The following is a 13,791-nucleotide window of genomic DNA, read 5'->3' as shown; positions in this document are numbered from 1 at the left end:
TGAATAAAATACAACACAACAATACATAGAGGTCATAATAATACAAAGGGGGAACATTCATTTCCAGGGCATACCACACAGACATGAACAGGAGGTAGGCTAAAAAGGTCAAGGGGCAAGGAAGGCCAGGGAGTAGAGGTGGGTTTTTAGCCTAGATTTGAAGGCAGAAATGGAGGGGGCGGATCTAATGTCCAGGGGGAGCTGGTTCCACAGACGTGGAGCAGCAATGGCAAAGGCTCTATCACCTCTCTTCTTGAGCCGTGAGTGTGGCACATACAGAAGCCCTTTGTTAGAGGATCTATCTTAATGTGCCTTAAGTGGAAGACAGGGGGAGGGGTTATTGGGGTTATTGTTGTTGTTGTTATATATTTATTAATATTTCTTACTGTATTCTATTTATTTATTTAAAGAAAAAGCACTGAACAAGATCTGCACCTTAATTTCGTTGTGTAAATGCTTTGTATTTAACCCAATGACAAATAAAGATTATATTCTATTCTATTCTATATGATGAAATGTAAAACTGTAGGCTAACGTTGTCCATCGAGGCTGCTAGCTAGCACAAGCTAACTAGCCGTGAGATCACAACCCGTGATAGAGTATTCTCTGGTAACAGTTGGTAGACCATGTTTAAACACTGGTACATTCGTCAATATCACGTTTGGTTATCTTTTTGTCATTTACACATGCATTGGGTATGTAATGAAACTCGGTTATTGAAAAAGTTAGTCGATTATTTTACCGGTTCGGGTCGTCAGAGCCCGAGTAGTGTCACAGTGCTTAAATTTGCATACGTGTTCTGATTGGATGACGGATCCGTCGCTGCCGAAAAGGTTCTCTTCTTCTTCTTCTTCTTGGGGTTTTACGGCGGTTGGCATCCACAACTTGGTGCATTACCGCCCTCTTCTGATCCAGTTAATGAATCAAAACAAAAATATCCAAACACTCACTCATTCACACCTTCTTTCTACTCTATATCCTATCATATAACCCTGTTTCTCTCAAAAAGCCAAACAATACTTTTATACAATTCCTCTTCATTAATTTTAAAATATTTTCCAAAGTATACTCCTGCATACCCAATTCCCTCAATTGATTTTTCATACTTTCCCTCTCCAGCCGAAAAGGTTGAACATTTTTCCACTTTTTGACGGAGCCTTCAGCGCACGTAACCACAATGCATTGCGGGTCCGTCCCCATTCAAAGTCAATGGGGATCAGTCAACGGACGGAGGTAGTGGTCACGAGGCGTAAATATAGCTGCGCAGCGAACTTGAGGTTGATAAACGATCTAGTTTGTAAGTCACCAAATAATTGTGTATTTTCATTCACAGTACAATGAGAACTAATTGTGTATGAAACAAACAGTTTTTATAATGAAACTAAATAGCTACAATCTTGTTATATGATGTAATGTAAAACTGTAGGCTAACTTTGTCCATCGAGGCTGCTAGCTAGCACAAGCTAACTTGCCGTGAGATCACAACCCGTGTTAGTAGACCATGTTCAAACACTGGTACATTCGTCAACGTCACGTTTGGTTATCTTTTTGTCGTTTATACATGCATTGGGTATGTTATGAAACTCGGTTGGTGAAAAAGTGAGTTGATTATTTTACCAATTGACAAATTCATAAATGATATTCCCCATATGTTACTTCTAACCATATCAAAGTTTAATTATTATATCCCTATCCGCCCTTTTCAAAAGTTCCTCAAACACGCATTTCCCATTCAATTAAAAACTTGATGGCACAAGGTGTTCATGTTTTCTCTTGACGCTCTACCAGTCGTACTGCAGTAAAATAAATCAATGATTCACAAGTACTGACCACGCCTGCAGTTTTCAGCAGTTAGTGATTTGTGATGTGTCATGAGCAGGTACTCGGGGATGGAGAACTCCTTGATGTATTGATCCCCTTTCTGATAGAAAAGGTTGCTTCCTATACAGGTGGTTATTGGTAGATGGGTAGACAACCCAATTTAGTGGTAATCAATAGAGCATGGCAGTAGGCCAATATACTATGTCAATGAAACAACACATTGGCACCGGAAATGACTTTTCTCCTTTTTGTTTTGTTGGTCGATACATATTTCTGGTTGCTGGTTTTAGGAGGGAATGATGGTGGACCTGAAGGACAGTTCTGCAGTGGCAGACAGCCCAGTTGCTGCTGCTGGAAGGCGGCCAAGGTAATGAAGCACGCCGCCACCATTACACTACGAGTTGGTTAGGTTATAGACATATTTTATGACTGAGTGCCTTCAAGCAATGCCAAGCATCTCAGATGCTGTAGGCTTTACTCTGTATTGCAAGCATGTCAGCTTGACTTGTAAATGTGCATCAGTGTTTAACTCAGAATTCTGGGTACAGAAAACGTATGCTAGTGCTTGATGAAATGAGTGAATATGAGCTGTATAAGGGAACCATTAATAGGATAAATAACCATAAATAATCATGCCTTGACTCTGACTGTACCAAGGTCAGAACAAACCCATGCATTAGTAGCGATGTACTGATTAATCGACCACATATTATGTATATATATATGTATATATATATATATATAATATATATCTCTTTCACTCTTTTAATGGCTCAGTACAGGACAGGAAGCAGAGACCTTGGGTCAGATGAATCTCTGTTGGTAGAGTGTTACCAGATCTCTAGAATTGTGTGCAGTCAGAGAGGTTTCTGGTGGAGCAGAAGATCCACCCGATAAATCCTGTAAATCAGCACAGGGACGATTTCATTTCAAACCCAGTTTGCGGTGCCTTTTCCATGATCTGACTCCAACTCCGTTCTCCACACGCCTGCTGCTCACCAAGACGTGGCTCTGCGCTCCATAAGAGCAGCTACTACGATTAGGACTAGGATATATTAAAGATTAGATAATGCTGCTGGGATATTGTAGTACCAATGTCGACACGCAGACTTTCAAAGGGAGAAGTTGTTTGATGGGAGATATTGCTTTTAAATATTTTTTTTATTTTTAAATATTTAAATCAAATGTTGTTACTCCCCCCATCCTTCATCACGCTGCTAGAATAACCACCATTTGACAATATGAAGAAAGAGACCATCGCCCCACCCTAATATATATGCTGTGTGTAGCCTCTGAATGTTGTGTAGCGCCGAGGTTGTGTTTCTGAATGTTGTGTATCCCGAGGTTGTGTTTCTGAATGTTGTGTAGCCCCTAGGTTGTGTTTCTGAATGTTGTGTAGCCCAAGGTTGTGTTTCTGAATGTTGTAAAGCCCTGAGGTTGTGCTTTTGAATGTTGTGTAGCCCTGAGGTTGTGTTTCTGAATGTTGTAAAGCCCAGAGGTTGTGTTTCTGAATGTTGTGTAGCGCTGAGGTTGTGTTTCTGAATGTTGTAAAGCCCGAGATTGTGTTTCTGGATGTTGTGTAGCCCAATGGTTGTTTCTGAATGTTGTAAAGCCCCGAGGTTGTGTTTCTGAATGTTGTGTAGCCCAGAGTTCGTGTCCAAAGACCAAGCTCCAGCAGAAGGTATCGGAAGCAGCCGAGAGTCACCGAGCTGTCCTCAGCCCAACCACTCAGAGGGCCATGACTGCCCCCCTGATGAGGAGGTAATGAACGGACCGAGGCTGGTCAGCCCTCTACAGTGTTTCAATAATATGAAAATGCTATGCTCACTTTATATATATATAAAAAAAAGAAATCAAGTATTTTTGAAAATGTCATTGTACTGCAAGAGCAATATTTGGGATCTAGTTTTTGGTAGCCATCGTAGGCTAGTATTAACAAGCTATGACGTCACGTTACAACAAGGATCAGACCATTGGATGTTCTTCTGAAAACAATGCGGTTAACAGTAACACTTACGTTTTCTGCTTATTCATGTTGAAGTGCCTACACATGGTGGTGCTGTATTTTGCCTCACGAAGCACATTGCATGTCATCAGAAGAATATCTAGACACGGGTGAACAGTCGGTTTTTAACGCTCTTTCCCTCAAACTGAGGAAAATGTCCTGCCTTTAGACCTGGCCTGACTACATTGATTAAGCTTTGAATAATGGAGATGGTTGAGAGAGAAAACACACTGGCTGTTGTAGATGACAGATCGGCAACAACTTAAAGAAGATCTCTACCTTTTCTCTACCCGTCCTTAGTAGGTAGAGCTTCTAAGTAGGACTTCGGCCTTGGTTTGAACATTTAACTATCTGCCAGATACGTTATAATGTTCACAAATACAATGCCACCAAAAGGATCATTTAATTATTTCAATTTTAGTAAACAAATAAAATTTGATAAAAGGGTTAATATTCACATTCTCACGGTCTGTGTAGATATTGATCACCATCACACTCATCTATGCACTGGCACCAGACACGGAACCTAAACAGTCAATGGCTGTCCTGTTCCCTCACTATGATTCACAGATAAGTATAGTAAACGGTAAACGGACTGCATTTATAAAGCTCTCTTCTAACCAGTGACAACTCAAAGTGCTTTACAATATTGCCCAACCTTCATCCATGCATACACATATTTATACATCGGCGGCGGTATAAACCATGCAAGCCGACTCGTCAAGAGAGCAGCCAGCTCGTTGGGAGCAGTTACGGTGAGGTTTTCTTGCTCAGGGACACTTCGAACTAGCAACCTTCCGGTTACCAGCCAACCCGCTGCCTCTTGAACCACATGCTTTGAAATGCATTAAAAGTATGGGTAAGGGTATTACATTTGATTGCTTGGGTTTGCATTAAATCATGATCTTGCAGGATTCAAAAAGGGGTTTGGCTTTTGGTCCACACATCTCCGAAGACCTGTCAATGGTCTGTTGAAGTGATGTCGTCAAAGCAACCCTGCTAAATCTCTTCTGGCTGAAATGAGAGAGGGAGTCTTGTCACATTGTCAATTGGTCACTTTCCCCGTCCGTGGCAGACAGACTAGTTCCGCTGCTGAGATGAAGCTCTCTGTCTCCAGGTGGAGAAGCTGTCCGACTACGCCCCGCCTCTGCTGTACCCCAAGCATTTCCCGGACCCCCGCAGGGAACCCAGGAGCCCAGTCAGCCCCGGCAACACTGAAGGTACCCCTGCCTCCCTCTTGGTCAGGCCCTTGGTTTTTTTAGCGGTTCAGAAGAGTCATAACGGAGGGGGTTTGGGGATTCAGTTAACTTTTCACCCGTTTGATCTGTTTTTTAATCTCAATAGCGGACACATTATGTTTTTTTACCCGATTCAGGCAGCCGGTCAGCTTTATTGGCAGTGTTGTGTCGTAATTCATATTGTGTCTGTCTGTTACAAATGTAAAATCACTGAGTGATCACCGGCATGTCCTGCGGTGTGGCAGAGTACATGTTCTGTGAGGCTGTAAACACGTCCCTGTCCCCCCTGGTTCAGGTCCTGCCGTTTGGCAGAGTAAATGGCACCAGTGGCAGGTGGCAGCGCAGAGCGGGGAGCTCTTTGACCGCCTGCTGATGAGCCACCCTGATTTCCACTGCTGTAAGAGTAACATGGCCGCCTTCGTCCTGCAGAGAGGTGAGCGCCGGGCCGCACTGAGTCCATAGGAACAAACCCTTCTGGGGCTTTCGGTTTGGTGGGGAAAGGCATGGTTCTTTGTTATTTCCAATATTTGAAGGTAGCCAAACAACTTTGGGTAGCTTGTTGCGACAAGAGTTAAACCTTTATTTTCCAGACCATACGAGACTAAAAGAGGCACTGCCGTCTCTTTTTATCTGGCTTCTCAAGTGAGGTTAGCGTTGATGTTTCGCTCTCCGTGTACGAGCTGACTCCCAGCCGCTGACCAATAGGAACCCACCAGAAAGAAGGAGGATAATGTTTCAACACCATTTTATTTTTTTTTGTTGCCTTGATGATCGCCACAAAGAGGTGTGTGCGTGTGTGTTGTCTCTCTGCAGAGGTGCTGGACACAGCTGGGTGCCGTGTCCAGCAATACAGCGTGGTGGCCCTGGGCTCCGGTCAGTCCAGCGTCAACAAGTGGCTCTGCTACGGAGGCACCATGGTCCAGGACTGCAGCGCCATCACCATCGCCAGGCGCGCCCTCAAAAGGTGAGGGGTCACACATTAAGGCCTGTGTACCTTCATCCTGGAGTTGGCAGGTACACAGATCGGTACACAGATCGGTACACAGATCGTACTGTACACAGATCGTACTGCGAGTTATCTTGTACATATCAACGTACATGACATTATCAATGTATTCTTAGAGACATTTTATTCAATGTGGTGTTGTGTGCTTTCATCTGCTGCCCTGTGCCCATTGTGAGAGTTCAGTACTACCATGGAGAGAATGGATTATTGATGAGGCTTGAGTCAAACCTTTGGAAAAGACGCCCCTCTACTTGCCCTTTGCACATTTAAACCCTCCTCATAGCACCATATACCAAGTCCCTTTCAGAGCACCACATCACCACAACACTGTCTAGTGCAGCCCTAGTGATGCAAAGTGTCTGCACGGGGAGGAGGAGGTGTCCCAATCTCTGCTCTTCTCCAGGTATTTGTACAAGCAGCTCCTGGTCCTCTTCAACCCCGACCCCAAGGCCAGGGCGTGCAGCATCTTTGAGCGCCGGGCAGAGGGCGGTCAACTGCAGCTCAAACCCAACTTACACCTGCACCTGTTCAGCAACCCGCCCGCCAGCGCCAGCGCCAAGAACTTCTACTTCCAGTAAGTCTGCCGCTCCTTCATGTTGAGGCGGAGTTAACAAAAAGTAAAGTACCTCTTTAGCGTCATTACTTCGCAATCAAACAAAAACGACCAGCCCCAATGTTGGATCATTCACAAGTTTGCTTCATAGCGGCCCAGGGACTTAAGATTTGCAGCGCTTGCCATTAGCCACGCCAGCATTAGCATGCTCACAGATTATTGCATATAGTGCAATGCAATAGTCATGTAAGCCTGCACCACATCTTTTGGGCATAGAAGGAAAGGCGGATTGTAGGGGTGTAACAATTCACCGATACGAATCGGTATCCGGTTGGATTAGCACAGATGCGACTACATCGATTTAAAATGACCAAGAATCTGTCGATGCACCGATTTTAAACGTTGCGAAACGAGTGAAGCTATGGAAGCATATATGTAGCAAAATTCAAATGGCAATGCAATTTGCAATTTGCAATTCAATAAGTAATTACGTTATGCAATTGACAATGCATTATGCAATTTCATAATGTAATTTGTAAATACGTTATTCAAAGTGTATTTTAATATGCAAAGTGACAATGCAATCCTCAATTAAATTTGCAAAAGTTATAACAATAAAAATAAAATAACATTTTGTCAAATTCTTTGAGTTCCTTTATTCAAATTGAAAAGCTATAGCGTCCCGTGATTGCAATCCACTTCGCCACGCTCCGTTTGTTGCGATATTCAAATGACATTTCAATCCGCAAAACGAACGCTTTGCAATTGATTTGGCAAAACGTTTTGCAAAACGTAATCCAAAACGTTTTCCAAAAAGTCAATATGCAAAGTGGCAAACGTATCAGCCAATCAGCGTCTGGGCGGGAACTATGTCACTTTCTATTGCCTCCATGGGTATCTCCGCGGTGGGTCTCCCGACCCTATGTTTCGCACCCAGTGCCTGTAGCACTTGGGAAATCTTTGTGTTTACCACACTGGCGTCAAAACGTACCAGTGAGGATAAGTCGTCTATCCTATCTCCCAGAACACGCACTGTATCTACTGCATCTGTGTCTTCAACACGATTGTTCTCCACATCATCGGCCAAACTTCGGAGCGTATCAATAATCTCCATTGGTGACCATGGACCTGACGCATACGAACTAGAAGTGAACGTGAACAAGGAAATTACGAGCAAGTGACGTAGTTCCCACCCAGACGCTGATTGGCTGATACATTTGCCACTTAGCATATTGACTTTTTGGATTCCGTTTTGGAAAACGTTTTGGATTCCGTTTTGCCAAATCTATTGCAAAGCGTTCGTTTTGAGGATTGAAATGTCATTTGAATATCGCAACACACGAGCGTGGCGAAGTGGATTGCAATCACGGGGACGCTATAGCTTTTCAATTTGAATAAAGGAACTCAAAAACCAAATGTTATTCTATTTGTATTGTTATAACTTTTGCACATTTAATTGAGGATTGCATTGTACCTTTGCATATTAAAATATCCACTTTGAATAACACAAATTACATTATAAAATTGCACAATGGATTGTCAATTGCATAATGTAATTGCAAATTGCATTGCCATTTGAATTTTGCTACATATATGCTTCCATATGAAGCCTCAACCTGATATCAAAACAGTCGACTCATTTCATTCCGTTTCCATACAGATCCGGAAAATGAAACTTAAGGAAGTGGGCGATCTGCTTCTGTGTTTGTGTATGTTTTCCATGCGTCTCGTTAGCAGGGAACAACCAGAGTTGTGAGTGCGCGAATAACAGCCATATGTCCGAAAACCGTGAAACGATTTTCAGTGCACCAGCGAATCTGAAATCATATGTGTATAAGTCCTTTGGCTGGGGGAATATTGACAAAAGCTTTGCTATTTTTTTTAATTGTGTAGGACAGCGATCAAGTCTATAAATAAGCAAATAAATAGACTTATAGTTCTTAATGTATAAATATGTGTCTTCCATTATTTCCCCATGCCATAAAGAAATTAATATAAAAACTTAAGATTCCATGGTCCCTATATCATATATTTGAAAGGAGGCAATGTTTCTTTTATAGGAGGCTTATTTTAATTAATAGAAAATGAATGTTAACATTAAACGAATATTAACATATCTCATCAAATCACACCGGATCGTTGGAACATTGAATCGAATCGAATCGTTCCATATTAAAAATGTATCGTCCCTGGATCGTATCGTAGCACATGTATCTAGATACGTATCGGATCGTCCTATAAAGGAGTGATGCACACCACTAGCGGATTGATTTGTAATGTTTATGGGAGCATGCTTTTTCAGAGATTGTCAGAATAAAATATTTGTAAAAAATAAACAAATCCTCTGGGAAAAAAAAAGAAGATCCTCATGACGATGGGCTGAGAATGACCCTAACTCCTACACACTGGAAGGGCTTCAGCGCTCCACTGAAGCTCTGACATGACCGGACTCGGACCAGCGACCGGATCCCAAAGCAATATATGTAGATTGTCCACATAGCAGTTAAGTGATATGTGGTGTGGTGGTTCCTAACCTGGGGGGCGCCAGAGAGCCAAGGGGGGCTAGAGGCAAATTGACGTCCGAGCAGTGCCGCAATTTCAGAATGTAGGAAATGCAGCACTAGTGCGCCCGTGCCTGACTTTACAACAGCTCATCCGAGCTTGAAAGAACTATTTTAGATCTCACGGCCCCGCGATTGAAAATAGACCTGTTGCTAAGTCACGCCCCCCGTCGTTACCATGACGAACTCGGACAGTCAAACCAGACTCGATAACAAAAACATGGAAAAATGCCAGCTGACAGTATATCAAAGCAGTTTTTGGAGAGGTTTTGGGCGAAAAAGGATTTAATTTCTTCCAGGATCAATCAAAAGGGACTACATTACGCTATGCAGGGGTATACTCAATACTTGAAAATACATACAGAAGTTAACAAGCTTAAATTCAGTTGGTATTCTGGCCTGTCTGATCCACATTACAAACTCTCTTGTCCCGTTGTCCCTTGGGAAAAGGGATGAGATATACCCCATTCTGCAGCCTCTCAGGACTGTCCTTGTTAAATGTACCCCAAGCACATCGTTTGACATGTTTATTGTTTTTACACAAGCATAAATCCACCATTAAATTGTTATATTACGCCTCCTCCGTTATTTCAATGGAGTTGTCCAAGCCGATGTCCGAGTATAGTTGAGGCTGGAATGTCATTGGCTCATCTGCGTTCTAAGGGCGGAGCTTAGCAACGGGTCAGTCCTATCAATTTGCAAATGCATTATTGCCATTCAGCGCACTTGTCGGCATCAAAACAAAAGCGAGCAACAGACTGGAGGTGCACAACGACTTTAGACTGGCTGTCACTCATATTACACCTGACATTCCCGCCCTGGCTGTGGGTATGCAAGCCCAATTTTCACATTAATGATTGTAGGCCTATTAATGCCATGCGTGTAAGCTAAGAAAATGATACATTTATTAAATAAAGGCACAAAAAATAGAAATGCATGGTTATGGAAGGGGGGGGGGGGGGGGAATTAGGCGGGCCCTGGAGAAAAAAGGTTGGGAACCACTGACTTACGGTACTTTTTTTAAAATTTATTTTTTTAAGATATATTTGCAAGTTAAAACATTTGTATTGGGGCCGGATGTTTCAAATACTTAATTTTTTTCTGTGTGTGTGTGGACACAATCGTAGCTAGCTGCCCTCTAAGACGGTCTGAGATGGTCCAGTCCTCCTGTTAGCTTTTGATGTGGCCATATTCACTATATCTCCCAGCCTTGTTCAGTTGTAAACACGTAAAAGAAACAGTCTGATACCGCAAATTTAAACGTTGGTGCATAACTCAACATTGTTCAGTTACGTATATAACGCATAAAGCTCACTTTTTCAGTTCATTCCCCGTCCACGAATCCCTCGAATTCTTCTTCTTCAGTGTCCAAATTGAACAGTTGGGCGCGCCTACGGCATCCAACATGCCCGGCTCCCTCTCGTCATTATCCGAGTCAGTGTCGCTGCTGTTACCTGGCAGTTCAGTGATTATTCCTGCCTTCGTGAAAGCTCGGACCACAGTTGAGACTGATATATCAGCCCAGGCATCCACCATCCATTGGCAGATAGTGGCGTAAGTCGCCCGGCGCTGTCTCCCCGTCTTGGTGAACGTGTGTTCGCTTTCTTAGTGTTTGTGTGTTCGCCATATAAGGCGCTCCGGATTATTTTTTGAGAAAATTAAAGGCTCTTGAGTGCGCCTTATAGTGCGGAAAATACGGTAGGCATTGATTAATTGAATGAAAGGCTTCATTCAATGTTTTTCTTTTTCTTTTTTTAGACCTCCTTACTGGAATGCTACATTTTCCTTGTTTGTTTCAAGCAGGATGTTAATCAAAACAACTGAGTCAAGAACTGTTTTTTTCTGTTTCGTATGGATCTCGTCAATCTGGGTCAAGATTGGAAAGATATTGGATAATCCCATTCCGTAATAAAGCGATGTTAATCAGGGAACTACTATAGGTGTTAATGAGAGAAGAGGAACACCGCCTTGTGGTTCTTGCTGTAGATCGCTTTAACGCAGAGTGAATTGATAAAAATCCTTTATTTTATATATCGATCTGGCATGTAGAACGAGTCGTTACAGACCCTGCATGTCAGTCAGACCCTCCCTTCATGCAGCGATGTGCCTCCACACAGGCAGCGCTCGATGGGCAGCGACCACAGCACCAGCCCGCTGCAGTACCAGGCCCAGGGCCTGCAGGTCCCCGCCCCCAGCCTGGACCCCAGCATCTGGGGGGCACGGGTCTGCTGCGTGTCGCCCAGCGACAAGCTGTGCCGCTGGGCGGTCACTGGGGTGCAGGGAGCGCTGCTGAGCCACTTCATCCAGCCCATCTACATCGCCAGCATGGTGCTAGGTGACGTCACTTCACCCGCTCACTCACACTGTCTTTGGGATTTTCAGAACGGCTTGTAACGGCTAATCACACTCACACCTTGGGGCATGGCATGGGACCTTTAAAAATAAACTGCCTGCTTCCTGCATTCAAGTAATTGTATAAACATGTAGACATGCTTCTATACAGAACACTGCAGTGTGTTGTGGAGATGTGGCTCAGAGCCGTCTTCAGAACACTGCAGTGTGTTGTGGAGATGTGGCTCAGAGCCGTCTTCAGAACACTGCAGCGTGTTGTGGAGATGTGGCTCAGAGCCGTCTTCAGAACACTGCAGTGTGTTGTGGAGATGTGGCTCAGAGCCGTCTTCAGAACACTGCAGTGTGTTGTGGAGATGTGGCTCAGATCAGGTCTATGTTGCAGGGAGCAAGCTCCACTCTGCGGAGGAGGTCTCTTATGTGGTCAACAGGCCCCTGGGCGAGGACTGGCAGCAACAGCTGGCCCCACCCTACAGGAGGCAGGACATCCTGGTCCAGTGTGGGAGCCGCGTGGCGCCCACCACCCCCCTGAGGCCTAAGCAGAACCTCAGCCTCAACTGGTGCGTGGGGGACGGGAAGGTAGAGGTGCTGGATGGAGCCAGTGGCTACGTCGTGGATGGGTGAGTCCTGCTATGGCAATCAACCATGATGACCGGGGCTGAACGATTGATGGATTTCAAACCGAGATCGCCATGCAATAGAATGCGATTTGCAAATAGGGTTAGCTCATAACAGCCTGGCCTTAAGGAAAGAGCAGTTTATATGTTGACTGCTTCCAATGTTGTGTTGGTCATCTCTCTGTTCCAGCTCTCCTGTGGTAAGCGGGCCTAGTTTCTGCAGCCGGCTGTGTAAGAGAGCTCTGTACAGCTACTTCGTCCGCGTGGTTCGCCGCGCCGGCCAACCTCGTCTCCTCGAGCCGCCCACGTACCACGACGTCAAGGTGAGGCTCATGAACATAGAGGTGTGTGGACTCCGCAGTCTGGCCCTCTGACAGCCCTCTTTATTTATCAACAGGGAAACAACCCAAAAGCTGGACGTAATCTAGAATGCACACCCACTTATTATAGTCACCCACAAACTAGCATCTGCTACACTATTTTATGCTTGGATGAAGAATCAAACCTCTATAATTTAATCCTCATAGAATATATTCGATATTTTATTCCCAAGGCTATGTATATTCACTAGGCCTATATGAGGCGTGTCTGAGGGAGGGTTAGGCATCGCAGACCCTTGTAGTTTACCGCCCCGGTATGTGTGGAGTCTGGCTGGCCAGCGGTTGATTCTGATACTATATATCTGTTCAACTAGATGCCATTAAATACTACACACTGATTTTCTCGAACTATGATCTTAAATGTAAATTCACATTGTTGCAAGGCATATTTCCTTCACATGTATTGTTTGTATTTATTGTGTTCATGTATTTGAATAAAAGGAATAGGGCTTGGATATGTGATGACATAACATAACATGAAAATGCCTGATCTGGGGTGGGGAGCTGTGGTAACTGATCCTTTATGTTTGTGTTCAGATGAAGGCTGATCCCTACCAAAAAGCCAAGAAGGTGGTCAACGACCAGTTCCTGTTCACCCAGGCAGGGCCATGGAACTCCAAGCACCTCGTGGACTGCTTCAGCCTGTGACCTCTGACCTCAGCCCCTCCCCTCCCTTTTACAGGGTTACTTTCCCCGTTCAGAGTTCTCTATCGTTTGGTTCTGTAGTGTGCTGCTGCTGTTTTGATTGGTTGTGTTGTTTTAGTTAATAGCGGTGGTCAGAGTAATAAACAGCACTGGTTAACTGGAGTTTGTCCTTCAATTTTGAGGTATTTGATCTAGAGAAGTGAAGTTTTGACAGGAGAAAGCAGGAGCCAACCTGAACATTAAGAAACGGAGGGCTCTATGCAATGTGAGGTAGCCCTCTAGTGGACCACAACGGTTCAATAAACGTCAAACAACATAAACGAAATATAACACTAGGATGACGCCATGATGCATCGCCGCTTTTATTTTACCGCAGCAGGAAGTGACGTCTGCATTGTTTAACAATGCAGACGTGTAGCAAAGTCAGTTTGGTCATTGGATATTTGAGAAGAGAATGCTATTTCCGAGGCAATAATGTTGAGGCGCTTGGAATGATCACATGGAGCCTGCCTCTCAAGGACACGTCTGGTTCATGTTTAAACCGAGAACGGGAAAGATCACAGGGCCTTCAAGATATGCTCGCATTCATAATCAGTCTTGGTTTTTTTCTGATTTA

The 13,791-nt window shown here is 44.1% G+C and overlaps 1 protein-coding gene across 2 annotated transcripts; it reads left to right on the top strand.

Moving 5' to 3' along the window:
- The first annotated feature begins 750 nt into the window (after nt 1-750).
- adad2 (adenosine deaminase domain containing 2) lies at nt 751-13,337 on the top strand. 2 transcript variants are annotated; one of them, XM_060055779.1, is made up of 12 exons: nt 751-833; nt 1,128-1,297; nt 2,112-2,188; nt 3,465-3,582; nt 4,944-5,046; nt 5,360-5,497; nt 5,878-6,028; nt 6,474-6,644; nt 11,302-11,519; nt 11,919-12,153; nt 12,341-12,473; nt 13,068-13,337. In XM_060055779.1, exons 3-12 carry the CDS (start codon nt 2,118-2,120, stop codon nt 13,176-13,178), a joined length of 1,449 nt encoding a protein of 482 aa, XP_059911762.1. In that variant the 5' UTR covers nt 751-833; nt 1,128-1,297; nt 2,112-2,117; the 3' UTR covers nt 13,179-13,337. The 2 variants fall into 2 exon arrangements, with proteins under 2 accessions (XP_059911762.1, XP_059911761.1); XM_060055778.1 differs by lacking the exons at nt 751-833; nt 1,128-1,297 and adding an exon at nt 1,877-1,949.
- Nucleotides 13,338-13,791: the final 454 nt, after the last annotated feature.

The sequence above is a fragment of the Gadus macrocephalus genome, chromosome 7 (assembly GCF_031168955.1).
Source record: "Gadus macrocephalus chromosome 7, ASM3116895v1".
Taxonomy (NCBI): domain Eukaryota; kingdom Metazoa; phylum Chordata; class Actinopteri; order Gadiformes; family Gadidae; genus Gadus; species Gadus macrocephalus.
The sequence above is the reverse complement of the archived record's forward strand: the minus strand, read 5'-3'. Positions and strand labels throughout refer to the sequence as shown.

What these genes read in the sequence shown, in the direction of transcription:
- adad2 (XM_060055779.1), top strand. Translation starts at nt 2,118, where the DNA reads ATGATGGTGGACCTGAAGGACAGTTCTGCAGTGGCAGACAGCCCAGTT. An exon ending in GCTGCTGGAAGGCGGCCAAG is followed by an intron (nt 2,189 to 3,464) that starts GTAATGAAGCAC and finishes AATGTTGTGTAG; the next exon opens with CCCAGAGTTCGTGTCCAAAG. An exon ending in AGTGGCTACGTCGTGGATGG is followed by an intron (nt 12,154 to 12,340) that starts GTGAGTCCTGCT and finishes TCTCTGTTCCAG; the next exon opens with CTCTCCTGTGGTAAGCGGGC.